Source organism: Crocodylus siamensis, chromosome 4 (assembly GCF_052110815.1).
Source record: "Crocodylus siamensis isolate JL-2025a chromosome 4, ASM5211081v1, whole genome shotgun sequence".
In the NCBI taxonomy this organism is placed as follows: domain Eukaryota; kingdom Metazoa; phylum Chordata; order Crocodylia; family Crocodylidae; genus Crocodylus; species Crocodylus siamensis.
The window spans coordinates 182,144,144-182,171,733 of NC_143398.1; the positions used below are offsets into that span (position 1 = coordinate 182,144,144).

Here is a 27,590-nt window from a genome sequence, read left to right on the forward strand (position 1 = left end):
TTTAATTATAGTGACTCCAAGAGCTACTGTAATTAAAGTGCCCACAGTGTCACATGTATTCATCATCCTGCATTTCAAAATTGCGATGGGGGTGCTTTGCCTAAAACTTGTCAAACAAACTTTAGTTAAAGCACTGCTGCCACCATTTTGAAGCATGGTGACTCTGAATACAGGTGACACAGAGGCTGCTGGAGTGTGCTAATCAGCACATTCGAAAAGACTCAATTAATCAAGTCTGCTCCGACGTGTGCTAATTAGCATGTACTGGAGCAGACATCTGGCACATGTACAGGTGCCCTAAAATGGTGCACTGCACATGCAGAAAGGGAGGTCAGCAAGGGAGGTGATATTTGCCTGTATCACAGTATTTTCTTTACCTCAGTCTCAGCAAGTCAAAATAAACCCTGTCTATAGAATCCAGCCCAGTATACAGTTGCCAGGCCAGTCACCAAGTTATTGATACACAGTTAGATATACTATGATACAAAGTTTAGATGCCATAACTTGGAAACAGCATTGTTTGAAGAAAAATGCAAATATAGTCGACAAGAATCTGTATCTGATAGTGCAAGATATCATAGAATCAAAAAAATTGGGTTGGAAGGGACCTCATGAGGTCATCTAGTTCAACACCACCACCCCCCTTCTCAAAGCAGGACCAGCCCCAACTAGATCATCCCAGCCAGGGCTCTGTCAAGCCAGGCCTTAAAAACCTGCAAGGATGGAAGTTCCACTGCCTCTCCACCTGTGGAGGTTTTAAAGACTTGAGATGTAGTTCACATGTCCACCCAAATTCTTGATTCATTTCTCACTATGACCTTGTCCTTTAGAAAAAAAAGTAATTGCTGAAAATATCTTCTTTTCCAGGAATTTTGTAGCTGAGGTTAGACTGGTAGTCTAGGAGGAGAATGTCTGCTGTTATTGTATGGATAGGTTTTCTACCACCTGTTTACCAGGGTAGTAGGTGGTATACATGCTGCTGTTTTAAATACCATCAGCCATAATTATACAAATACTTTCTCACATGCTTAAATTATCTACAGTGTATGTGCTGCCATTGCAAAATGGATCTTGGTCAAAATTACAGAGGCCTTCCATCATATTCTGTTTAGAACCTGAAGCTGGACTTGATTTAGATTCCAGGGTTTTATTCACTCAGTTTCTCACCATACCCAGGCAAACTGAAGATGCTTAGCAGAGTTAAATAATTAATTAGAAGAAAACAGGTATGTCACTTACCATTGGAGTCATTTTCACCTCATAAAGAGGATTCCTTGGCCCAAATGTCCCATCAAGAGGTGAAGGCATGCATTTTCTTGTTTAATCCCACCCTGTCCCATGCACAAATTCCTTCTCCCCATACCTACTTGAAAGGCAAAACCAGACCATAAGGCTGAGACACCTTACATTCTCCAAAATGTTTCTCAAGAAATATGGGACAAGTGCCTCAGCTAGTTTAGAGTAGCTGTGCTCATTTGATTTTAACCAAATGTAAGCAGACACAAAGTTTTGTTTAAGCTAATACCCTTGGCTGAATCAGGGTGAAAGCAGTTAACAAGCAAAGTTGTAAAACTGAGAATGTTTTTATTTAAAAATACATGTACATTAAAGAAAAGAAAATAAGATTTGACTTCAGAACAATTTTAGGGCCCAGTTTCCAAATGGGCCTCAGAGGTCTTATCAATTTGCTGTCTGTCATTTTTGTGTGCAAGCTTTATTCTCTTGATGGGCCAATAGGACTTGTATGTATAAATCAATTAGCAACTAAGCTGTTGGATGCATATGTGTGTAAATCCCATCTGGGTGTGCGCATTCTATTCTGAAGACAAATTTAAGTTCATTTTCAAGCAATTCACCTTGCAATTCTTCATTTTAATGAACTGAAATGGCAGCTGCTGTATTCTTTTTGTCAACATCTATATCACCAGAGCGCCCCAAGGGATGACGAGGTCGAACGGTCACAAACTCCTGCAAGACCATTTCAGGCTGGACATAAGGAAGAATTTCTTTACTGTTGGAGCCCCCAAGGTCTGGAACAGTCTGCCAGTGGAGGTGGTTCAAGCACCTACATTGAACACCTTCAAGAGTAAATTGGATGCTTATCTTGCTGGGATCCTATGACCCCAGCTGACTTCCTGCCCTTTGGGCAGGGGGCTGGATTCGATGATCTCCCGAGGTCCCTTCCAGCCCTAATGTCTATGAAATCTATGAAATCTATGAAACTTCTTACCTGAATGTTTAATATACTTGTTTTAATACTGAACACACATTAAGAATTATTAAAATTATTTGCTGATTGTTGTAATTACATTTAATATAAGAATGTGACATATGTTACTCTGCCAATTCCCCTTCATCTGGAAATTGGCTGTTGATTAAGTATTGTTAAAAAAAGGGAAAAAACCCAGCCATATACAGACTCATAACATCACTTTACGCAATGTCTTGTGTATTTAACAGGTTGAGGAACTATATCCTACACAGCAGAGATTCTGAAAAGGACTTAGAGGTCCTGTTGGACAGCCAACTGAACATGAGCACCCAGTGTGGTATGGTGGCCAAGATGGTTACTGCAAGCCTTGAGTACAAGCAGAACAATATGGAATAGCAGCAGAAACATGTTATTACCTTTGGGTATGGCATTGGCAAGACCATTACTGGACACTGAGTGTCCAGTTCTTGCATCTGCAATTCAAAATGGATGTTGGTTAAGTAGAAAGGGCTCAGAAAAGGGGAACAAAGACTGATATCAGGTTTAGAAAACCTGCCTTAGACTGAGGCTACAGGTCTCTCTGTTTAGGTCAGCCAAGAGTAAGAGGAGATTTAGATCATGATACAGTATAAAAGAATCCACATGGGGAGAACATTTCTGATAGCAATGGGCCATTTAAGCTACTAACAGAGAAAAATACAGCAAGTGCTGAAGCTGAAGATAGACAAACCCAGACTACAAATAAGGCAATTATTTTCAGCTTTTCAGAGAATACGGTGAATTCCCCATTATTTGAAGTCTTTAAATCAAGGCTGGATGTGTGTGTCTAAAATATATGCTCTAACCCAACCACAGGATATATGGAAACTAAACAATTCATATAAGTATAGAAAGTAATAGCAGTCCAATCAAAGTGGGAAGCACAGGAACCAAGACATACCTCAGAGGGATGTTGTGGGGCTTCCTCTGAGGTAAGTCTTTGTTCCCATGCTTCCCACTTTAATTGGACTACTATTACTATCTATTCTTACAGGAATAGTTTTGTTCAACAGAACCAAGCATAAGTCTATGAATGGCTTTCACTTCCTGGGGCTACTGCCCTACTGCTGAGTTATTGATGATGAAACCAAAACTAGAATGACATGTGCTGTGGAGCAGGGGAAGTTTTTGGTATCCCAGTGGGATATTTTAAAGATGTTCTTTTCCTGAAATCAGTTTGCCATGAACACTGGAGCTTGCTTCTTATATCAAATGAAATACTAGTTCAGCCTCATGTATGATAGCTACAGGAATAAAAAACCCCAACCCACAGACCTAGTTTCATGGTATTTTAACTGAAGAATGTGCAAATTTGAAGACCATAGGAAAAGAGTCCTCTATACTTGTTGCTGCAAAGCATAGCATGTTTTTATAATTAAGCCATTATCAACTGGCCAGGAAACACCAAATTGGGGATAACTATCAAGCTGGGTTCCCCAGGTGTTTGTCCTAGGTCAGTATTGTTCCGTAATTTCATTAGTGAGATAGATTAGGTAACTGAGTCTAGATGTAGTAAATATACAAATAACAAAGCTAAATAGGATTGCAGGTATCTTAGAGGACAAGGATAAGATTCAAAATGCCCTTGATTAACTGGGAGAAGTCTCTGAAACAAATAAGATAAAATTAAATAAAGAAAAGCACAAAGTGCTACACACAGAAAGGAACAATCAAATACAAAAATACTAAATGAGGATTGACTAGCTGGAGGCAGCAGTACTGCAGAAAAAGATCTGAGGGGTTCCAGGGAAAAAAAAAAAGACATGGACAAATTAGAAAGGATTCAGAAAAGAACAAAAAAAAATATAGAATGAGAAAATGTGATGTATAAAGAATGGTTGGAAGTATTGTGATTATATACCCTACAGAAGATAAGACTGATGGGAGATTTAGAGACAATTTTCAAACTCAGAAAACACTGAGAGTAGAGTAGAGTATGGTGATTAATTGCTCTCTGTTTCGAAAGGGGTCAAGACAAGAACTAATAGGCTTAAATTCCGCAGGGAGACTGGATATTAGAAAAAAAATCCCAATTATGAAGGTGATTAGACATAGGAACAGATAACCTACGGAGGTCATGGAACGTCTGTCATTGATGTTTTTAAGTGTAGGTTAAACAAACTTTTGCATAGGATGTTCAGTCAGGGCTGATTCTGTTTTGAGCATGTAGTTGGACTACACAATCTCTTGAAGTCTTTTCTAGCCCTGTTTTAATGATTATAGGATTCTGTTTCTGTCTTTCTTTCCAGTCAGGTCTTGCAATAATTTCAGGGGTGAGAGGAATGTTTGTTTATTGCTCCTAGTCCCTGTTTGTTCTGGCACAGCTGATGATTTTCTGTGCTTTGAACCTGTAAAAAGGCAAACTGAGATGGAAGTCTCCTGATTAGAAAATACATACTTTTAAAATGTCGTAAGTGGAGCTTTTCTGAAATTAGTCCTCCTCCAAAAAAATACTGCCTTCCATTATACTCTCTTGCTTCTTCTCACCCATCAAACATAATTAAACAAGGAACAACAACAAGTATACTAAATCATTTTAAAAATGGGAATGGGGATGACAATTAGTCAAGCAGAATTTCTAAAAACAAGGGCGTTCATCCCTTGATTTCTGGTGTTGCTTTACCCTGTAACACAAGGAAAACCTGATCCACATTTGCTAAAAAAATGTTACATTACTCACCTTAAGATAGAGATGTTCAAGCCAGCTTGTCATCTCCAGGCAAAGATAAAAGAGGAAATTTGAAAGGGCTTCAAAGCAGCCTCTTTTGTCTGAGGTAAAACTTACTGGCCAAAATTATTCTGGCCACTGAGAGGCATAAAGTTAAAAAAAAAGAAGATATTTCAAACTACTGGGTGCGGAAAACATCTGATAAACCTTGTATAATAAGTTTTTGACTTCTAGTGACTGCAATCCTGAGTTCTTTAAAGGGACACATGACAATCATTTTGGCATCACCTTTACAGAGAACTGCTACTTATTTGAAATGGATCCTGCTGCAAAATATGGCCTGATCTTTACAGAAACCATGTGTAAATGTATGTTTCAAATCCCAAGATAACTCAACTCACGGAGCCATAAGCAATCAGAAACAGGAAAGCTCCTAGCCATCTCCAAAGAGGATTTACTTAACCCTAGTAACAAAAGCAAATTTGAAAAGTGTCCAGTGACTAATTGTGATAGCAGTGCTCCCACCCTACTCCACTGGGCTAGGGACAGACATTCAAAAAGCCTGAGCCTGAATTGATTCAATCTTTGCAGGTTAGTCTAACCTGGCTAGGCTAAATCACTTAGTAACTGAGCACATGCCTGTAGTGGCTCAGGCTAGAAGTCAGGGGATGCTAGAGCAGCCCTCCTTTACTTCCACAGAGCTAAGCTGAGGGGGGGCGTGGCCAGGCCTGGGCAGAATGCTCTGATTAGATCAGCAGGGAATTGATAACAGTGTTTATCATCCCTAGCTCAGTGTTTATTACCCCATTAAGAAAGCAACAGAGGGACATTACCAGCTACCTCTTGATCCTACCTGTTGACACAGCACGGACCATAAGCAGCATGTGGTATGCTGGCTGATACACAGACCTCTCATCAAGGCAGAGGGGAGGGTGGAATTCCTACTTAGCTGGGAGTGGCGAGGTGAAGGGTGGGGAGCAGCCCTCAGTCTTACCAGAGCTGCAACCAGGAAGCAGAGGGGAGGGGTCAGCCCTGCTGTGCAGCAGAGAGCCCCACCCCACCCAGAGAGCATGCTGGGAGTCAGGTTTAACTTAAACCACCAAGGGGTCTGGTTTCACCCAAATCCATTAAGTCTGATACTACATTCAACCACGTTTATCTCAAACCAGTTTCAGCCATTTTCAAACTGGTTTATGTGCACTGAGCATCTGTTCTGTTACAGGTCTAAATCAGTTTCTGATCATTTAAACCGGTTTTGTGTAACGTCTGTCCCTAGCCCTGGAGAGATCATCATAATAGCTTTCTAAGGCATAAAAGACTTCAAGGTTCTCTGCAGCTTTGTGTATTAAATGAAAGGATTATTTTTCTAGAAGCAGCTGATCATAGCATCATCATGCTTGAAGGTTCTCCCTCACTTGTTCTAAGCGAGTGGAATTCTCCAGGTGGTTACATAAAAGCATTGCCTTATAATACTATTCCTTCCCAACAGGAGGGGTGTTTTACAATGACCTTATGAAAAAGGTACTTTTAAAGTGTGTTTAAGACTTTGAATGGGTCCCTCAGCTCCTCCACTCCCCTATAAAATAGGATTTCTTTATACTACAGTTGTTACACAATCAAGAGGGCTCAGATAAAGCAGCCATAACACATAAACACATGCATACACACCACCCCAAGGTTTGGGCCACTGGAAAAGAGAATAATTTTGGAACAGGCTCCCCTCAGAGGTGGTACAGTCACCCACTTTGACAATCTTGACGCCCATCTTGCTGGGGTCATCTGATCCCAGTAGTTTTTCTTGCCCAAGTGAAGAGGAGCTGGACCTGATGATCTGTAAGGTCTCTTCCAGTCCCTAATGACTATGAAACTCACAGCTTACCCTCTCAAATCCTGAGACCTCACACCACTCTGCAGTAGGAGGGACAACCCTCCCCTGATGCTGTAAAGTGATCTCCTGTCTCACCTGTATTTATTCCTTTATGAACAAGAGGCAAAGTCTGTATTCTACACCAATAGGAAAGAGGGATATGAAAATGCGTTTCATTGGACTTAAAAGAGCTCATCAAGCCCCATGTTACACACAGGGAGTTTCAGAGGAAAATACAGCAGTGTTGAAAGTTATGCAAACCAAATTTGAACTGGGAAACTTTCATGATGCTGAGCTGCAACTGCAATTTTCACCTGCACAGGGTGCATTTCTGTTCCTTAACTAGGTGAACACTTGATACAAATACTGAATTGGGTGAGTTTAGCTTTGTCCCACCTAAGGAGAGTGCTGGTGGAAAGGGACAGAACAGATAATCTTATATTATTTCTCTGCTCCTCCTGTTCTCATGTGGGGAGGAGAATGGGATTAAAATGGGCCCCAACAACTACTGTCTGCAACAGTCCCATAGGAATCATTGTGCCCATCCAGGATCAATGGAGTATCATACCTTCTGCCCTTTGCCTCCCTGCCTTTGATTAGAGTTGGGGAGCAAGTAATATATGGCCAGCTAAACCTACCCCATGCTATCCAACTATTTATCCCAGACTCCTCTGTGTGCACCATATGTCGGAAATTAAGCTGAGAATTTCACCCTTAATATTTCGCTTCTGTGAATATCTGAGCATGTGAATTTGAAATTCACTGCACACCAATGCTTGTATCTGTAACACTCAACAGCTCAAATGCTGATGGAACACAAACAAGGTCGTGAGCATTTATTTAAAAATCATCATGCAAAATTCACAGAAAGGATTTTACATGTATCCTACTGCTGAAAATTATCACTAGTTTCATTCCTCTCCTTCTACACATCTGCCAATTCTTTAAAGTAAATATTAGGGTCTCCCTTTCCTTATAAGATTAGCATTAATTTGTGATTAATCCCCTTTCAACTTTATCTTCAGTAAATTAAATCAGTCCTATTGATGCACAGCAAAAAGCCTGACAGGGCAGCTGTCCTCTCCTCCCAGAGGTAGTTACAGTTAAGGCACATTGGTGAGACAATATGAAGTGTCTGCAGTGCTTCTCCAGCTGTACCTGTTGTGGATTATTAAAGGCTTCATTCTCTAGAGCAATCAACCAGGCAGATTTCATGAGCACTAAATTCACTTTAAAGAAAAAATCTGAATGAGATTTTACGCTAGCAAAGATATAAAAAGGGCAGTCATACCGACACACTCTTAAATGCCTTTGTTTTAATCTGCCCAGAAATCATTCTGCATGAAGAAGCAACCTTCTTCAAGTGATATGGCTGGATTTAGAGAACGAATTGTTTGTTCTAATGCTATTCAAGTGATTTATTTCTCATTTTTACATATTTATAAATCAAGGCACAGAGAGCATTCAAAAGTGCTATACTCACATCATTGGGAATGGTGAGTTCATGAGTACTGGCCGGGGGACTGGCATCCAAACCTGAGCATATGCAAGGGAAAATGGTTACAGCTTGCAAACAAAAAGCTATGCATTTCCTGATTTTTACCAAAATAGCAGACGTTACAAATTTTGCGCACTGCTTCAGGGCCAGGAGGGGAAGGGAACAACACATTCTGGTATAATGACAAGGAATACAACTACTAATCTCTCTCCTACAGCATTACCTGGTCTGCTGAAATTCCTAACCCTTCCAGATGAACTTCACAGCTTCCAAACTAAGCATCAGGGACTAGAAGTGCCTTCCCAGTGCTGTCTTTCTTCCAGGAATTAAAAGGTAAAAGCTCCTCACTATTAGCACCTGGGTCATACTTCCCTCCCTCAAATATAAAATGCAAAATGGTTCAAGATTAACATAAAACAAAGTGCAAGATTATAGAACCACCTGAGTAATGTCCAGGTAGACTAAATAAGCAATACTGTGTGCTCTGCTGCAAGTCTACCAATGAAAAATAATGTATGCCTTTTATGCAAGGAAGTTTGTAAGCAAATGCCAGCATGTGAGAAATCCTATTAGAAAGCAGAAACCCAGTATAATAGAAATGCTTCATCATGACGGTGTCTTCAAGGGGTAAGAAGTATACACCCTACAAAAACTCTCTAGTCCAGAAGTGTCAAAGATATGGACCATCCTCCAGAACATGATGCTACCCTTAGGTCTGGAGTTGACCCGTACTCCACACACAGCAACTGCCTCTGCTGGCCTGGGACCCATGCTGCACACAGCCCTGCTCTGACCAGTCCAGGGCAGACACCATACACAGTGTGGCTCCTGGAGAAGTTGCCGTGTGTAGAGAGGGAGTCCATAGGCCTGATATAGCTTCCGGAACCAGCCCTGTACCAGTCCTTTGGCCCATGGACTGGCTCCACACCACTCACCTGGTCTGCAGGGGCCAAATTATTTTATACCCCTGTTCTAGTCATATCAATGCAAAAGAATTAATTTTAGGTAACAAACAAGGAGAGGAGATGTAGCAGATAGATTAAGAATGGACTTTCTTAGGACAAGTGGAAATGCTGCATCACAACAATAATGTATTTCTGTAGGCCCTTCTGGCAGGTCTCTTCACCAAGGGCTTACAAATGTATAAAAATGGAGTATGAGGCCACCCTGACTCAGCAGTACACGCTGTGAGTGGAAGTCCTTGATGTTATCTTTTTTCATGTTCTGTAATATAACTCTGGGAGTCAAAGCACCATAGGTTTATACACAGCAATAAATAGAGCACACGCACTAACAGAATTCAACACCCATCAGACCTTACTCCACAGGAAAAGCACAATAAAATAAGGCTCAGTTTTAGAGCATGCACGCTTGCAAAACCACATAGAAACACACTGTATCTAGTGACCAATATGTATAGAGACATATTTTTCCTTTCAGTTTCTCCAAAAAGATACAGGACACTTCCATCAATATGGGAAGCAGTGGAGTGAATCTATATAGCTTGATATGCAATTAAGCAGCATCTCATAATATTCTTGGTATAAGACCAAGCAATATGTCACCATTAGCTTCTTTAAATGAAATGACTACATCTTCACTCAAGGCAGAGATAATGACTTATATCCTTATTTGAAGTAGAAGGAGAGCAAAGCTGCCTGGTCGCCAACATGAATTTACACTTATTTACAACACTTTTAATTAAGATATATAATAAACTACAAGGGAAGGGATTTAAGGTAAAGAATATAAATATCTGAAAAATGAACCTAAGTGTATGTACATGTGGAGAAAGAGGGATTCACAGGTTTAGAAAAAAAGAATAGGGAAAATAGAATTGAGATGAAACAAAAAAGGTGTATATCATAAGGCCAGATGGCCTTCTCCTGTTCTCAAAATGCTTCCTGCTTTACCATTTTCCTCAATTAGCAGAGATGAAGCCCGTTACTTATTACGTTGCTATGAATAACACAGCAGCAATATTGAATTATGCTGTACAATTCACAACATGGAATCACCCCATAAATGCCATGGGATATTTTGCAGTTGCTCTAGTAAGCATATACAAATTATGCAAGTAATGATCTAGTTTTGCCAATTTTTATTTCCATCAAGATTTTCTGTACCTCTAAAGAGAACTTCCTTCTAGTTTTGCTGATAACAATAAAAAGTACTTAGAAAATGAATGAGCCAATAAGCTACATCTCTGGTCATAGCATTGATTTAAGCAAGAATTTAAATTAGAACAGCAGGAGATTTTGGCACTAAGTTTATAACTGCAAATGACACTAAGCTAACGATAGAATGAAGAGTAATTATATGTAATTTTGTTTAAAATGTGAAGTATCATCATTTTTTTAGCATGCCAAAGCTGATGTGATGAAAAGTACTTTTCACCAAGACTGAGACCTATGGATAGGGGTCTACTTAAATCATGGTTAGATGTACCAATTTTTGCAAGTTAATCATGACCAAATTCCATGGACATTTCACAGATGTACTCAGGTGACCCTGCCTCTCGGCACTGATTGGCAGAGAGGCCCTGGGGGAGAGGAATGAAGAGGCGGCAGCTGTTATTTTTTCTATTGCCCTTCATATCATCCCACCAGCCGGTGCCTTCCACTCCCAGGTGTCTGTGAAGCTGGGCCACAGCAGCAGTGAGGACTGTTGGCTCCCAGTGAAGAGTCAGCATTTTATTTTTATTAAGTTTTTTCTTGATTTCATAGACAATTCCAGATTTCACAGTTTCTGCAAAATCTTTTAAACAGCAATTTAAGTAAAACACTTAAAACTGTGCCTATGTCCGAACCATCAAATCTTTCTGAATCTTTCCAAACTGATTCAGAGGGTTCCAATTCAATTCAGAGATTAAAGGGTCTTTGATTTGATTCGGATTCAGAATTTGGTCGCTGAATTAGGCCAAATCTCCGCTGAATCAAATCAGCAACTGAAGCTTCACACAGCCTTACTCATAATCATTCTAGCGCTGTCACCAAATATTGCATTTTTACCAGGAGACAGCCTTCTGTTCCAGGACAAGTCCATTATCTCATGTGCATCTCTAAGGATGAAGTTATACATTACACTTAAACCATATGAAATCTGTGGAATGTTAAGGGCTGTTAAATTTGTAATGTACTGTGGGCAGTCATGCATTAATGGTTAATACCATTTCTTCCCTGTACAGCTCTGACCTTCCACTAGAGGTCTGGCGAGCAAGGGCATGGTTAGAAGCCAGGACACCTGTGCTCTATTCCTGCTCTGGACAGGTGGAGGAAGGGGAGCAGTGCATCCTGGGATGCTGGTGAAATGCAAATTGCTCATTTTATTTCTGTGGAGCAGACTGAAGCTACCTAACATGAGCTAGGTAGCATGGCCCAGTGTTAACCCTTGCCTGAAGTGGCATAACTTTGAGATGCTCAGAGGAAACTAAGCACAAGTTAACAAGCTTAATCTTTAGATGCTTATATTTTAAGTGCCCTTAGTATAGTCTATGTGTAATGTGCAACTTCACCCTAACTTAATTGCAGATGATAGGGACAAGACTTTTAGGCTGTGTATTCATGCTGGCCACATACTGGCAGAGGAGCTGCAATGCAGCTTGGAAGGGCTGTCTGTGTAAATGGCTGTGCTGCTCCTGTTTTGATGTGGGTCAAAATCTGGGACAACCAAAACTGCATCATATGAGATATTTATTTACAGTCTATGTTGCTGGATAAGAATTAGACCTAGCTAAGAGAGGAAGAAACTGAGGGAACAAAAAATGAAGTCACAATGCAAACCTGGCCGCTCAGAATTAGGTGCTTAGATCTATATTAACATACCCAAATAAGCATATTTTTGGACTTGCCAAGTTATTATTGGGATCTGCTCAGAATCTCTAAAAGCAGGCCACTTATTTAAACATGTAATTATAGATTTAAACCCGTACTCTTAGGCATCCAAATTAGAGTGTTTTGACCTAAATTACTTGCCCAAATCACAAAGGAAATGAAATGGAGAAGTATAAATAAAAGCCAGGTCCTCCAATGACCACACCTTCCCTATTCCTATCATACCTTAAGTGAAATACCACAGCAAAATACAGCAAAATGAAAGGTCATATAAGTTTAATATAGGTTTTATAGTACAATAAAGAACTCAATTGATTGGCAACAGACTCCTACATGCCAAGCTCCAATGTAAAGCACCTGTGTCATGCAGGTTTCCAGAATACTACTCTTACTAAAACAGACATTGATTTTTTAAATACTCCCTACTTTAGTGAAATACTTTCACTAATAATTGTTTTCTGTGATAACACTTCTACCCCTAAGGTGTTAATAGGAAGAAAAACACAATAAAAGGAAAAACAGTAGCTGATCCTAATATTTACCCATAGTTAAATGGGACTAAAGGATTCATTTGGTTTTGGATAAATTCTCTCCTGTCCGCTGTCTAATCTCCTGAACCTCCAGTTTACCCCAGTTCTGATCGCATGCTGACTGTTTCTCTCTGGAAGTTATTTGTCATTCACTTTAACACTGCCATCTCAAACCCCTCATGTACCTAAAACCTAGGTCTGAGATATGTGGGGGGCCCCACGCCAGCCATCATTTCAAATTTCCTAGCATTCTGGGATGTTTCTGAGGTGCATCTTGCCCAGTGGATGGAAAACTCCAGACTACATGATATTTGAACACTCTGGAATTTCTCGCAGGAATTATGTCATTTAATTTAGTAACAGCTTGGAATTCTTTAAGGGACATTTTCTGAAGCAAACAATATTAACAACAATCACAATCAGCTCCTTGAATATTAGGGTGGGTGTTCCTGGCTAAATGAAAAGGCATGGCCAGCAGCTATAAACCAGTATATTTGTGTTGTGTTCAAGGGCCTATGCTCCTTTATACCAGCTGAGGAGCTAAGTGTATGTCACACCTAATACTACTGTGACCTCAGTCCTAATGTATGCAAAAGGAAACAAGTAAACTTTAGGTCAATTAAATTCTCCCCATGTACATGTAACTCACATTGATTTTTAATAGAAGGATTAGGCAGTTTCCATTTCCATGGTCTAAACTTGCCTTTTTGGTTAAATGTTACTAGATGTATGTATATATATGATTTCATATAAACTATCTTGATATGTGTACTTCATGTATATGTATACACATTAGGTTCAAATCCTTAGTTCACATGGAAGACATGGCGTCAGTGACTTCATTAGAGCTAAACTGAGTTACAACCAATGAGGATCGAGCCCACTAAACATAGGCATAGTATTTTATCACAAAAAGCAGGTTAGAGATGCACCTTATACACTAATGAATCAGACATGTATAAGCTTTTGTGAACAAGAACTCACTAAATCATCTGATGAAGTGAGTTCTTGCTCACAAAAGCTTACATGTCCACATGGGTGGATACAGGATTTCCTCAAGGGGTGTGGCCCACTGTCCCTCAGCCCTCCAGGATGGACGCGAGGCATGGCTGGAGCCTCCAGGTCAGCAGTAGCCACCAGAAAGCCAGGCAGAGAGCAGCAAATCCACAGTGAATGGGAGGGGGGGCAGGTATCTGTGGAAGGGGAGGGAGAGGCCAGAGACACTCCTGTTCTGCTTCAGCTGGTAGCTGTGAGGAGCAGGTGCATAGCGTGCTGGGCTCTACCAGCAACACCAGTGGCAGTATGTAGATTCCACCTTCCAGTCTCTGCTCCCTGCTTTCTTTCCACACTTCCCTCCATGGCCTGTGCTGGCAGGAGAAATCTGTGCACCATGCCACTGTCCCTGCACAACTGCTCCCTGCAGGGCAGCCTTGCTTTCCCTCCTTGCCTCCATCATCTGGGAACAGCAACAGCAGCAGGAGAGAATACCAGGTAGCAGAGGTTGCATGGGGGGAGTGGGGCAAGCAAGGCTAACTAACTCTCTCTGCTCAAAGTAGTTTGCTCTAATACATATCCATCCACCAACCAGACATGTCCTTATATGGGGTTTTTTCCTAGTGGTATGAGGAATTCTTTTTTTTTTTCCTGAAATACTTTATTACTAGGCCATATTAGGAGATACAGTTGAATGCCAGACTACCACACTAAGTAGGACTGGCCTCTGTGTGGTTATGAAAACGTACTGTTTATTGATTGATCGCTACCTATGATGTAACTGTTATCTCTGCATTTTCCTGTGACAATAAAAGTGTAGCAAAGCTTTTGTAATTTTAACTGTTGTATTGGGAGCTGAATTTACAGCAGTGGATCACTACAGAAGTATGCAGCAGTTACAGTGACAGCATAACACCAGATGCCCACTCCTGTGCAGCAACTGTCCTCCCATTATGAAGGGGTTAAAAGGTACGTTTGCCCATAAACAGCAATTACTTTTTAAAGTACTGTGCTAACATGTAAGGGAATTTAAAGAGGTATTTTTTCAAGTTTTCATAAATAGCAAGAGATTTCCTGGTTAAAAAGGAGCAGGAACTTTAAGAGAAGGAAAGAAACTGCACTGCAGAAAAAATGAGCAGTTGACTGGAAGTGCAGTTGTTCAGCATCCTAACTGTAATGTGAAGAAAGGTATTGTTTAAATTAAAAGCATTCTAAGTCATGTAAATGCCAAAAATATTTTAGAGTTCTTAATTTCCTCTCTCAATTATTCTCAAATGCTAAGAAAATTTCTTTTAACTGTTTCAAATATATACAAAATAAATTATAAAAGAGAGCTAGTATATATAAGTATACATGAAATTGTCAGTGCAAAAGATTTGAAATAGGCATTTATCAAAAACTTACAATTGTACTTGGACACATTAATGTACTGTGTAACTTAGGAAGCTACCTCACTCTGGATGAACTAAAAAAGTTATATCACCAAAGTCATACTGTGATACCATGGTTCCACAGGAATTTTTCTATTGTCTCAAGTAGAATTTTATAAAAAATGAATGCAGTATTATGGATCATAATTCTCTTGTCTTCGTTATCAATGCATAATTTCCATTGGCATGAACAATAGTTATACAAACGTATCAAGAGAATACTTAAAAAAATATCAAAATGCAGTACAGTATGGGCAATTTTTTTCTTCCTTTTGACATGTACAAAGAAAAAGCTAGCTAACCTTCTCTTGCCTACTGGACGTCATATTGTCTTGACAAACAAAATGATACGTTATCTATGATTACAACGACAGGGTCCTATTCAAGCAAAATTTCACAACAGAAGTCTACTTATTTCCCTGGAGCTTTTGTTTTACCTGATGATTGGCCCATCAGATTTTGAGCTTCTTCGGAGGAATGTAAGGGCAGCTTTTCTCCTGAAGAGCAAAGAAGAAAGAGTTTTAATGCTTTTGCCTTCAAGGAGATAAGCAATGTCACTTCAACTAGGAAGCTCAAAATATGATGGACAAAATGGCAGCAACCAACTGGCACTTTTGACCATTGAGTGAAATGAAGTTAATGTAAGTATTCTAATTCCCTCCACTATATCTGCCACCCTTATCTACAGTGAAAAATTTACACTGCAATATTTGTTTTGTCAATAAAGTTTGAGACAAACAGTACTAGCTACAAGTCTGATTGTCTTTGTTTTTAACACACTTCTACAGAGAGATATCTCCCGAGAACCACACTTAATCCCCACCACATTTCATGAAGCACAGTCTAGTTCATATATAGTAGTACTCTTACATCAATATTCTAACACTTTTTTGTGCTTATGAAAAGAACATCCCAGACAGCGATAGACAGGAAGAACTGAAAGGAATTTACAAAGCCTTTGCTGGCTTTCAATCTTCAGACAAAGCTTAACAAATAAAGCATTGTCAAAATGTATGGATGTCTCGCAATGAATAATAATATCAGCATGTGGTCATGAATAACAACTCCTCTGTGCTAGAAAGGGCCAAGGAGAATTGGGTTTTGTATCAAGTTTGAGTCACTTCTGCTTAAATAGCTCGCCAAGCAGGAAGCTGATAAAATGGCTTCTCAAGAGCAGGTAGGTGGGACAAGCACTGTTAACACAAAGAACTGGACTATAAGAAAAAACGGAAACATTAAACTAGTCTCTTAGTTAACTTTTCAGCAATGACATTTGCAACTTCCATTTACTTGTCCTATTTATTTCCATTAAATAAAACAAGTTTAGAAAGAGAGAGAAACTCTACAGGTAAGAAGAGAAGGAAATCTGTAAAGGGCATCTGGGTACGTACCAGGGAAAGCGGGGGTGGTCTGTCCAAGGGGAGTAAAAGGGGTTTGCTGCATAGCCAACTGGTGGAGCTTGGTCAACTGCTGAGGGGGTAGGAGGGACATTAGAACTAAGAAGGTTATTGTTATAGAGTACAACAAGTCACACCAAAAAAATTAAGAACGAAATTATAATAAAAAAAAACAGGAAGCCATGTTAAGACATGGCAAACACAACGTTAACAGAAGGACTTGGCCTGGGTAAATACAGTAAGCCCAAATCTTTAGCAGAAGTGCTTGATCAGGGTCTGAAGTACAATACCAGCAGCAAGCCCAATTTTGATCTCTGTCTCTAACTGAAATTACTTAACTCCATCACTACAGATCTCTTCTGATCCCACAGGCACACAAATAGCATAGCCAGTGCTGGCAGAACAGGGAGATATTAATGCTGGTGTGAAGGTGCCAATGCAAATTAGTTCCAGTTGCATCTTGGCTTCTCAGGCTTTCTAACTCACTACAACTGACTACTATGAGTTTAGAATAGATGTAAAATATCTGAGCTGTGTCCAGTCTGCTGCCAGGTCCAGGAAGGTCAAATTCCAATATTTAAGAAATCTTTTTATGTTCCTGGAATAACTATAAGAACCATGCAATGACTGAGCATTCCATTTCATTACCCAATGGATGTGACCTTCACTTTACTTGTACACAGTACATTTTGAGGGAAATTTATCTGGCAGGCAAACCAACTGTAGGCCTTAAAGTAGGCTTTTTAAAAATTATTTTAATACAAGCTATCTAGCAGCTTGGCAAAATATGGGCTTCAGCCAACACAGGTAAGTATTTCAGATCCTGCATATCCCTTGTTGTGCTCGGAGTCTTTTCATGGCCCCTTCATAAACAGATCTCACAGAGAAGAATGCTATTGGAATACATTTTGTGCTCAATCGCTTCCATTGTTCCAAATTCAGAATTAATGAGGTAGAAATTTCCATCCTACTAAGGCCACTTTCAAGATTTTGCTGTGTATAGAGGAGGAAACATCATGTCTCACGTGCCCCTCCGAGACCTTACAGTGCTTTGGTGGCCTTAAAGGTTTACAGAATCATAGAAATCAGAAATGGAAAAAAACCTGATAGTCCAATTAATCCAGCCCCCCTACGAGGCATAGGGAGGGAGTTATTTTAATTTTTAAGTGAAAAAACATTTGAAAAAACTCCTTACTCCTGCAGCACATCTGAGGGAGGGCGTGCAGGGAAGTCTGATATCAGCAATGGTAAGGGTGAAGCACTGACGGCGGAAGAGTTGGGAAGCTGAAGAAAACAAGTAGGGAGGTGGAAAGGGAATCTTAGAAATGGTATATTTCTGTCAGCTACCAGGGAGTTGGCAGGCAAAACATTAGCAGCACTTGGCATGCAAACTTTGGCAACTTTTTAAAACAAACTGGCAGAAAAGAGAAGGTCAAATTTGAAAATTCCACAAGTCGGAGTTTCCATCAGCTATTCTACCTAATCATAAAGCACCGAAAGCACCACTTACTAAACATCTCTTCAAGGTTGCACTGATCTAGGGGAGGAGTGTCATTTCATATACAAGGAGTTTTGTGTACAAATCCCTACATATCAAAATAAGAATAAACCTTAGTATCACACACAACAGGATTCCATCTAAACAACATGGAAAACAAGGTCGACAAACTTATTCTCCTAGGCATGGCAACAAAAAGTTAAATAAAAAGAATATAATTATGAAAAGAAGAATTTTCCTTCCTCACACGTAAATGAAAACCAAAATGCTTTCTTTAGGCTTGTTTCAAAGTTAAAAATACAATTTTCAGTGATTCTGTAGCAATTACATTTTTTTCTTTTACGATTAGTGTCTATATGCTGAACACTCACTGTGATCCCAAACGGCTAAGGACAGTTGCTGTGAAGTACCTTACAAGATCCACTTCCTCACTACTGCCATTGCCAGACTAGCTTCTCCCAGCATTCTTAGCTCACATGTTCAGAGTCCCACTTACTGCTACTGGGGTTGAGAAATGGAAGCTGAAATAAATAAGTTGGGAAGCTCAAACCACTCAGTAGGACTGCTTTTTATCTGGACAGTCCTTATATATCCATGAAGGAACACTGTTTCATCCAAAGGAATGACTTCAGGGACTATGGACATTATAGCCATTTGGGGCAGAGGGAAATAATGAACTCTTTTCTGTTTCTTTTATTCCTGAAATAGATTATTTTAAGAAATAGTCTTAAAACAGAAATATTCTTAAAACAGACTTTTAACAAATGCATACCATAACATGAAAAAAACCTCAAAAAGAACAGGGACTTCATACTGAGGCATTAGGTTAAAGTTGCTAAAACCAATGCCTCAACTGTCTAAAACATATCTGGTACGTCTAATTTGTGTACCCTGATGGGCTGGAGGGAGCTATAAAAGTTCTAGGATGTAGCATTTATTCAGACATATATTAGGTACAGAGTTGCCATGACTGGAGAACACTAGTTTTTATCAGTAAGCAGTTGTGCAGAATAATGGTAGCCATCAACAAAATTTCTGTGTATGCCTTACTAATGAACAATTGGCAAAGTGGTACATGGCTCAACACATACAATATTAGGTTCCATCAAACTGCACAATTTCCTATGCTCTTCATATGACTGTTTCTCACCCAAATACTCATGAGATTCCTCATCACTGCTCGCTGCCTTCCCTTCTCCCACTGCAGATTTCAAATGAAAACTTGTCTAGATGTTAACATCTCTCAACCCACAGATAAACACACAGGAATAAACTTGTCCTAAGAGCCAAAGCTCCCATTGACTTGAGTGAGAGATTTAGCTGAATGAAAAATTAGAAAAATAATTTAAGATTTTATCCCAAGTACTTGAATTAATTTTCATTCCTTTAGCTTACTTTCAGATTTCCAGAACTATTATTTTGTTTAGGAGTCTCTAAAAAAGAAGAGGTTCAAATATACAAATATCTGTTGTAGAAGACAAACATAGAACATTTTCTGTCATATTCTATTAATTCAATTGTTCAACACTGTTTTAATGAACAGAACTTTGCAAGAGAGAGAATTATACAGCCAAAGTGTGCAGTCTTCTTCCAGGCAACAAATGAAGTCTCACCACATTTTTCAAAATAAAGCCAAAGTATAATGAACCAGAACCCAATATTCTTTTTCTAACACTGACCAGCAAATAAATATTCCTATAGTACAGCATACCATAACATGTTTTATTCCTGTAAGAAAGAGAAGTAGCATACCAAGAAGCAACACAGTACAAATTAATGCTGGGATTTTTTAAGAAGGAAAATTAGAAGAAAGAGTAAATTTGTCTGACTAAAAAAGAATACATCATTTTTTTTTATTTACAGTCTACGCAAGAGAGAAATTGAAATGTATGAAGCAAAAAAAATAGGAAATATTATGCCAAACTGTCTAAAATGTGTACACTGAAAAATTATGACTTACATTGCGCTGTTACACTAGATAAATATAGCACCTCTAAAAATTGCCTTAGCTATATTAAATGCCACTGTTAGTGGTTTGCATGAATGTTGTAGGAGCTGCGGATTTGTGACACCTATGGTTTGTGTTTGTAAGTCCCCATATTTCCTCACATACCACATGCCCCCAAATAAGACACACACCTTCTTTAGGGAAGGCAGAATGAAGAAATAAAGATTTTTCCAGATCAATCTGACCATAGTGATTCTTTAACAACATGAGATTCACACTAGAGACTTTCAATACAAAGTCATACAACATGCAATGGTGGCTATTACGTCTAAGATTTTCAGAGGGACGTAAGAAAGTTAGGAGCCTGAACCTCACTAAAAGTTACTGACAGCTGGGTGTCAAACTCCTTTCACAGTGGTGTTGAAAACTCCAGCATTTCCACAATCGCCAACAGTTACCATCTACTGGTTATGAAGAGATTTCTGTAATTTATCCCTCTGTTTAACTGAGAGTTAATTGTGTTATATGCTGGTTTCTTAATGGCATCTGTTATATAAATAGTGTAATGCACTGCAAGCCAATATCACAGGGATGGGATGACCAGTTCAGAAGGTCACATCCCCTAGGATTGTATGGTGATGGTATAAAAGATGTGACGCGCACATGCAAGGGGACAGATATGAGAATTCCCAGAAAACCTTAACTCTGGCTTTTCTGAGCCAGAGCCTTAGCCCACTGGAATTATGCCAATTTATATTTGGCCTTCTAACATCTATGCAATTGAAATCTCCACCTTCTCATTGTAGTAAAGTATGCTTTTGGTTTTACTTCTTGGCAGTTTTTTAAAGATAAATTTGTATTTCTTCTATTTCTAAGTATTTTACTGTAATATGAAGCAGAGTTTATTTATATATTTTCTTCTTCAAAAAAAAGATATTCTTTTAATGACCAGGTTCACTCCAAAATAAATATAAACAGTTAACAAATGTGAATTTTAGCATGAATGGCTAAAAATTGCAAAGACATTAGTCTTTACAATATGGATAGTAGAAACTGCACAAAAACCCATGTGAAATGAATATCTATCAAATAAAAGACTTTTTTTCATTTGTGATGAATCTACTCCAACAGGAGAGTGTATCAAAGCTGTTATCAAACAAAAGGACAATTTGGTATTCAATCAATGCCAGAAGTCAATAAGCACTAGCTGGGTACACAAAGGGTGCATCTACATGAGACATTTACTGTGGAGTTGCCTAATTAGCTATGCAGTAAAGTCTGAGCAACTACAAATCTATTAAGCCATAGTTTCTCAACCTGTGGTACGTGTACCCCTGGGGGTATGTGAGACACAGGCAGGGGATACATGGGTACCCCAATACGCGCTCTCTCTCTCTTGCCCTCTTTTCCAATCTCTCTTGCCCCTTCCTCCTCTCAAAGCTATGGCAAAAATGTTGGTGCACCATGCACTGTGCAGCACTTTAAATTCCCCGGTAATAATTTGGAGTGCTGCGCTTTGCACGGCACTAGGTTCAGCCCTCCTAGCTTTGGCCATCATCACCTCTAGCCCAGGTACATACTTGAGTTGTGCACCCCTGGTGTAAAAGGTGGCAACCCTACCCACACCAGATCAGACATCTGTCACATCACGGCCTTCTATACACAGCCCTTCTTCCAAAATATGGCACATATTAGTCTGTAAATATAAAATCCCTTGGAATGCCCCCAAAAGATACAAATCTCCATATTCCTTTCCTTTCTCAACCAAGTACTATATTTGGCCTATATTTTTTAGTGTTTAAACAGGGGTATTAGGAGAATCAGGCAAATAAATACCAGAACAGCTCCATTCTACCAGACATCTACCCAACATTTCTGCAATTGTCAAAGCACTGCGCAAAAATTATTGCACTCTATAGAAAAAACAGTCCTGGTCCCCAGCACTGTAATGAAGCACTACCTTGGTACTACCTCATGAGGGAGAGTTTCATATCCTGAGTCGCCGTATTATTTGCTATAGCTCGAAGGGGCACCACTTATCTGGAAGTTTTACATCCAAGCACTCATCATGGCCAATCTTCGGAGGTTATGAAATCCGACAAGAGCACAGCATAAGATGATGTGGCCCTCACAATTCACTTGCAGATGGATTGTAACATAAGTATGATATAACCATTATTTCATTAGGATCAGTCATTTATGACCCTCAGAGATTTATCCCAGACATTTCTGACCTTGTACATGAAATACAAACTCACTGGATCCAGTCCCTGACAACAACAGTTTGGCAGGCATAGGTAAAATGAATATGCCTGTATTGTGGCTTAATCATCACTTTAAGAGGACAAGGTCTTTCCCCAATCCTAAAATTGGCATAGACCAGCTCAGAGAAGCAGCTCTCTGAAATCGATGTAGCCTCTTTGGTCCTACTTCCAGACTAGCAAACAGAGCATAGATAAGGAAGTGAAATATTATAACTACATATTTTTCAATGTCTATATCTAGTATATCTAGATCTGTAGCTACAAAAGTGAGTTCAAAATATTATTTGATTTATACATTTGACAAAAAGTAAGATTTACTTAAAATTAAAAACCTGGTGGGTAATTTCTGTAATCTTTTACATTTTTCCTGAATTTTCTACAAAAAAGAAATTTTCAGTCTCTGAAACTCTTTCATTTTTTAGCTTTTTCCATTTCCTGTGTCCTCCACCATTTTCTCCAGTGAAATAAGAGGGAAAACAAAGAACTGGAGAGGAAGTGGGAAGGGTGAAAAAACCCAAACATTCATTTTTTTAATTACCTGTCCCCCACCTCCAACAAAAAAACCTGGATTTTCAAGGGCCTTTTTCTTTAAAAAGAAAATGTGAAAATTGTGACATTTTCCAGAGATTCTAAAAATAACTAAATGTTTCATAAAACACTATTAAGCTGGTGCAATTGTTCATGTCTTCTACTTCAGCACCTGCCATGCCCTGGCCATTGGAATGCTCCTAGATAGTGAGCTTTGGGAATAAATCAAACTGCCTTTGCTAGCCTGCAAAATGGACTGTTTCTCACTGCTGAGAGCAATCAATTTGCTTCCCAGACAACACTGGTTAGGTATGAAGGATATTCTCTGGAACTACAAAGTGAGAACTGGTAAATGTATCTTCATGCATTGCCAACCCAGTCCCATTTTCTCTGACTAGTGGAATCCAGTGGTGAATGCCTGTGTCTTTAGGGGCAAACTCTAATGTGGCTCTAAAAGAGTACCTATTTGCCCAGCTCTCAAACATACTATTAGCTGGCTCATCTTTCAATTGTAAAACCTATGATAATCATCAAAAGTCTGCCACTCTTCTCTTCTGAAAAAGCTGTGGTAGTGAGCAGCCTCTTCAGGATAAGAACAAAAGTCAGTTATTTGTGCTAGTATGCCTAGATCCTGTCAATGATTTAGATGCTACTGACAACAAAGGGTTGCCAATTTGTCTTGGAAGGGCTGGACAAAGTCGTTAAAGTGGTCCCACTCAATTTAAGATAGAATTCAAAGGGTTGTATTATGAAATTGCTTCTTCTTATCAATGGGGTTAGCCATGGCATTCCATGAGGGTCAATTCCATCTTTCCCCTTGTTCAATGTCCATGTAAAGCCACCAGAGAAAGTCACAAGGAGCTATGAACCAATGCATAACCAAGAGGCTGAGGACACACAGGTCTGCATCTCCTCTTCTTTGAATCTACATTAGATAATTTCCTGGCTTCCTCAACTAAAGTTTGGGCCATGGGGGAAAGCTAACTAGTTTAAATAACCCATCTAAATTGGGATGTCAATGGTAAGAGTGGGCCTCAAGCCTGAGATCTCACTAGATTCTTTCCCACTCGTGGACTCACGGAGAATAGTATAGCAGAAGTGCTTCCTTTCATTTCAGGATGGCAAAGAGGCTGCTTCTTTTCACTTGACCAGTTTTGTCCATCTTTCTTACTTCAACAATAAACTATAGCCTGGTGTACCTGGGGTTAACCCAAAAAAGGTAACCTTCAGCAAACTTCAGCTAGTATAAGATAATGCTACTGATCACTGGCTAGGCCAGAATAAAGAGAAAATACTATTATACTTGCACTCTGTCCACTGCCGTAATTGGCAATTCACTTCCAGGTGAAATTCTAGACGTTGATTATAACTACAAAATCCTCAGTGGTTTAGATCACTGTTATCTCAGAGATGACCTCTCTTGGGTCTTACTTAACAATGTGTTTCACATGCTTCTGCCAATCATGAAGTCCATGGAAGATAGGGATTCTTCCTTTCACAGGCTGTTCTCTATGAAATTCTCTCATGCCAGAGACATCTTAGAGCCTAAGTTTGGCTTCCTATACAACACACTTTAAGATACAACTCATAGAAATACAGATTTGGAGTTCAAAGCACCTGTCTCACCCGCTTCAGTCTTCAAATTCAGCTAGGAGTCTTGGGAACTGCAAGCACACCCCCTCAAGTTTTGAAGAAGTGGTAGTGTACTTAACCTAATTCATTGTAGTATAGTGCAGATTGATGCTACTGTGAGAAGTGGGCTTCTCATGCTTCTTCATTCACATCCTTAAGGAACTGAAGCAAACAGGTAGGCCAGGCAATCCCCTGAGGCTGTGGACTGGTTTGTTTGTGGAGGTTGTAGCTATACATGGGATTTCATGTACTGATCCTAATTTTCTTTAGGGGGAAAACACTAAAGAAGCTGCCAAAGAGGCATACTGGTGAAGGTTGCAAAGGGGATGTGCCCCTTGCCACCTGTACCCAGGTTTATATCACTAGAAATAGGCAACAAGAAAAAAAATTATTTAACTGAGAAACAGCAGTCCTTTCTTCTCCTTTTCTTCACTCCGGTTCCCCACCAGACTAATACTGAGATCACCAGAAACACCAGAAAGTAGCAAGAATAAGCTATAATTACCTATATCCTTTCCTACTGATAACTCATGCACAACAGAAAGCTTTGCTGGCTGACTCATTGCTAGACAACTTTTGGGGTCTCACCTCTATGTTATGCCAAATAAGATGTTTGTTCCCATTCACCAAACTTAGCATTTTATAGTCTGTGCTTAAGCTATTGAACTATTTTGTTTTGAAAAATGGGAAGAATTCAGCATCATCAGACATACAGACTTCCTTTCCAGTAAGACTGAGAACATATTTAATGACAAACTTATAGGAGGGCACAGCTCTGAAAGCAAAGTTTCTGAGACAGCCATAATACCCTAAGTTTTCAAATACATCTGCCCTTTCACATTAGCACCTAGATAAGTCATTGTATGCATTTGATTATCAACATTTAATGAAGATGAGGCAGTAGAGGTGAAAAATTATTTTGACCATTCTCTAAGGCACAAAATGCATATAGAATGTATATCTTAGTAAAGGGATAGCACTGAACAATACAGTAATTTAGCATCAGGCCAAGTCCTCAATATTAATAAAGTTTAGTGCTAATAGGTTAAAGGCTATTCAAGGTATTACAGATACTACACATGGTCAGTTACTTTGAGAATACAGTATTAATATTATTGTGTAATATTAATATTAGTAGTAATTAACAGAAGCATGCAGGTGACATAGAAGAGTAGAATGGATATAAGAAAAATTAGGGTAAAACTCACATCCGGGTGTGGAATAGCATATTGTCCCTGAATTGTATAGGCCTGCAAAAGAAAAAAATATATATTATTAGACTTTACAGCAGCATCCAGTTAAGTCCTATGTCTCACTTGGGCTTGTTTACCAAATTATTTTTCCTTTCAATAACCCATATGGTAAAACAGAGAAGGTGTTTTGATTTTTTGACATGTACATTCACATATAAATTAAGCCAGATAGGGCAACCTCACCCTTCTCCATAGTACTCTACAGTCAGTGTTAAAATTGCTCCTGTCCAGTTCCTTTCAGCTGTAATTCTTTGGAATGCCATCTATAAAACACTCTGCTTTCCAATCCAGACCACTGGACTGAAAGAACACTGCTAACTATAGTGTCATGAAAATAACATGCCTTTCCTCTTAAAAAGGTTTCTGTAACAAGCAGCAGCACTGCTCAGTAAAAAGACCCAAAATGGTCCTTTAAATTACATAATTATAATTTAATTATTTAAAATAGAGCTTTTTAGCAAGCGTACACAGAAATCCCAAAATGCTTCTGTTCGGATTATAGGATTTCTATTTTAGCATTCAACACTAAGCCAGAACTACAGAATTGCTACACAGTACTTAAACTCACTGCACACTTTGCTGTACAAGATTTTTTAACACAGTTATGTTCGGGAAGCCCTACAAATATATATCAGCAGCTGGTTTGCTTAAAAAAACTCTTTGTAATGTGATAATTTCCAACCACTCGTGATCTGATTACATCTTTCTAAGAAAGATTTGGATGATCAGAACATTGCTGGGACTGTACTGGATAGTACAGTGTGCAAAACTAAGAGTGATTTTAGTTCCAAAGAACATCTTAAGATCACACATAAAAAGCACATTTGTTAAATGAATGGAAGTTTTAAAGTGATTGACTATATTCTCTTTTAATCTCCATACCAATTTCACAGGGCACAGTAAGCCCTGTGACTATGACAGTGAAGTCACAATCATGGAAATATTTTCATAGTAAGTGAAGTAATTTCATCACCCTTTGATTTCATGTTACACTAGAAAAACATATTGCATGTTGTTTGCAGGAGTTATGGCTCTATTTTGCGTCTGCTGGGTATGTGCAACACAGAAGTTCCTTGTGGCAGGTGACAGACAGTCTATATGCAGACAGGCTGTGGAACTAAGACTGTTAAAATTCAGATGATAGAGACACTTCCGGAGTACATATAAAAGCCCTTTGGACTACATTTTCAAACACATTTCTGAAGGCTCATTTTCTTCTGTGTAGAGACCATTCTTTTATAACATTCTAACTTTAATTTAAAAATTCCACAACTGTAAGCAGGAGTTGATTTTATCAGCCTGGTCCCATAGGGTAACTAAGCATCTGACAAGAACTCAGTAACCTTGTGTTAGGGGTCCTTGGTAATTTTAGGACTGGACTTTCTAAGTAATTACTCTCACTATAATAAATGTAGTTTAATGGAACTGCACTGTGCAAAGTTATAAATGTCAGCCACAGATAAGCAAAGATGCAGCAGACAACTTTGGAGCCAATATTAACCAGGCTCTGAATCTGACAGCTTTCAGCTATGCTTACGGCCTGAGTCTTAGAAAGCATACATCATGCACTGAATTTACCCACTTCAAAGTCCATTATTGTTTTTATTTCCCACCCATTCATGATCCATACTTATAAAATAAATAGGTAATTCAGAAAACATATTAAGAGTGCAGACGCAGGGTCCTTACTTTAGACAAAACTTCTAAATATTCATTTACACTGCCAGATATTATGGTTGGGATTTATAAAGATGTACAAGGAGTTTGGACAGCCTATTTCTATCCAAGTTAATGGATAGCTCTTAAATCTATTATTCCATATGGCAGTGTTTATAAAGAAAGAAAAATAATCCAGCCCAGGGTCCAGCTGTGACTGGGACATAATCCAGCCCAGGGTCCAGCTATGACTGGGACAGGTGAAAAAGGTTTAATTCAGAAAATGGAAAAGATTTCTCTGTTCCCAGTACTGGCTTCAACAGACAGAAACTTCCCTCTCAGGA

The 27,590-nt window shown here is 39.1% G+C and overlaps 1 protein-coding gene across 1 annotated transcript in view; it reads right to left on the minus strand.

Annotated features, from left to right (window-relative positions):
- PCBP3 (poly(rC) binding protein 3) overlaps positions 1 to 27,590 on the minus strand; it is a 213,401-nt gene that overhangs the window by 9,711 nt on the left and 176,100 nt on the right. The window contains exons 11-14 of the mRNA XM_090041235.1: positions 25,546 to 25,587; positions 16,462 to 16,540; positions 15,508 to 15,567; positions 8,270 to 8,322 (exon numbers count right to left, since the gene is read on the minus strand). Coding sequence (XP_089897361.1) covers positions 8,270 to 8,322; positions 15,508 to 15,567; positions 16,462 to 16,540; positions 25,546 to 25,587 — 234 coding nt within the window. The remainder of the gene's footprint in view (positions 1 to 8,269; positions 8,323 to 15,507; positions 15,568 to 16,461; positions 16,541 to 25,545; positions 25,588 to 27,590) is intronic.